The 1,510-nt window shown below is 45.5% G+C and overlaps 1 protein-coding gene across 2 annotated transcripts in view; it reads right to left on the bottom strand.

Annotated features, from left to right (window-relative positions):
* Window positions 1-986: 986 nt before the first annotated feature.
* VSIG4 (V-set and immunoglobulin domain containing 4) overlaps window positions 987-1,510 on the bottom strand; it is a 47,946-nt gene continuing 47,422 nt past the window's right edge. For both annotated transcript variants that reach the window (XM_006922933.2, XM_006922934.2), the window contains one exon: window positions 987-1,224. In XM_006922933.2, coding sequence (XP_006922995.1) covers window positions 987-1,224 — 238 coding nt within the window. The remainder of the gene's footprint in view (window positions 1,225-1,510) is intronic.

Genomic DNA, 1,510 nt, shown 5'->3' with positions numbered 1-1,510 from the left:
CTTCCTTGATCTGAACTCCACCCCATATTGTGTGAAGGGACCATGAGATAGGGATGACCTACAAAGAATACAATTATTCCAAAGATTTTATGATTCTAGGAGGTAGAAATCCTTGAGGGTGGTACATCCATACTTTGGAAAGAAGGGGAGCCCTTTATCTCTGCATCCACAGTCTCCTGAGACAGAAGAAGGTTTCCTTTTTTTAAGGTTTCCAATTAACCTGGGAAGATCCATCCACATAGAACTGGCAAAATGATTGGGAAAGGAATAATAGAAGGTAGTTGAGTACAATTTCACCAAATATTCATTGTGTTCCAGGTGGGCCCACCTCTGAAGTGAGGTAAGCGTGGCATGGATGGGAAGCAGAAAGATCAAAAAAAGTAAAGGTGCTATCCCAGGGTCCCAACCATCTCATCTAGTCTCACTTTTGGTAGGTCCTTGAGAGAAGACCAATACAACCAACGTTGCTATTATGATTAGATATTTATTGAGCACCAAAATGTTATAACACTAGACTTACAGCATAGGAGCAGAACTAACCCCTGGCCTGTTACATGACAATCTCAATTAAAAACTATTTGGCCTTGAAAAGAAAAATGATTCTGGACACAACTGATTCCCTAAGCTGGCAGAGCTGAGCCTCATTCTGGTCTTCTGGTGACAAGAGGCCAAAATTTAAGTGGTGTCTGGAGGCATGATGACCAAATGTTAGTGGTATGGGCACTTCTCTCTGGTGATTATAGAGAAGCAGCAGAAGTCCAGGCAGGGATACTACAAAGGCTCAGGGCCCAAGCTAGCAGCAAGCTTGTTTGCGTGCATGTGGCAACTTCTTAGGCAAAGCCAGTCACTCATATGGATTCCATTGTTGGCAGAGAAGACATGTTGGGCTATACAGGAAAAGAGGTAACAGGGAAGGGGAGGGGCGTGCAGAAGGCAGGAGCTAAAAAGGCAATTATATCAACAGACCTTGGCCTAGTAGGGAAGTTTTAACACACACTCTTGCTCTTGGTTGTCAGAAGTTCATAATCTGGAGGAACTGTGTGCAGCAGGTGAGAGTAGTCACCATTTATCTGGGCGATGATCTGGTACTCCTGTCCCAGGCAGGGTTCATCAGAGTAGCTGTTGCCCGGAGTCTGGGAATCTGACTCTTCACTGGAGCAGCCACTTGTGAAGATGTCTGCCCTCAAAGTTTCACCAGAGTTGCTGGCTTCCCTGGCATGCACCCTGTAGCTGAAGAGCCCACCATTCATAAGAAGGGACTTGAGGACAGGACCCAGTTCTCCCATCCTTCTGCTCCAATCCTTGAAACTGACTCTCAGACTCTTGTCACCCAGAGATTCTGGGAACAGAGAGTTGATAAACTTGAATTATCTTGTGTGTTTGGTGGGCAAGGACAGAACTCAGGAGGTGCTTCAGAGAAAGAAGAATGCTATGCCCTGACCTTGAAGGCTTTTGGACATAGAATTGTGTCTGTGCCAAACCTCCTTTCTTCCATGCCAGACCAACAGAA

The sequence above is a fragment of the Pteropus alecto genome, unplaced genomic scaffold (genome assembly GCF_000325575.1).
Source record: "Pteropus alecto unplaced genomic scaffold, ASM32557v1 scaffold209, whole genome shotgun sequence".
NCBI classification, from domain to species: domain Eukaryota; kingdom Metazoa; phylum Chordata; class Mammalia; order Chiroptera; family Pteropodidae; genus Pteropus; species Pteropus alecto.
This window is presented reverse-complemented; position numbering and strand designations above follow the sequence as displayed.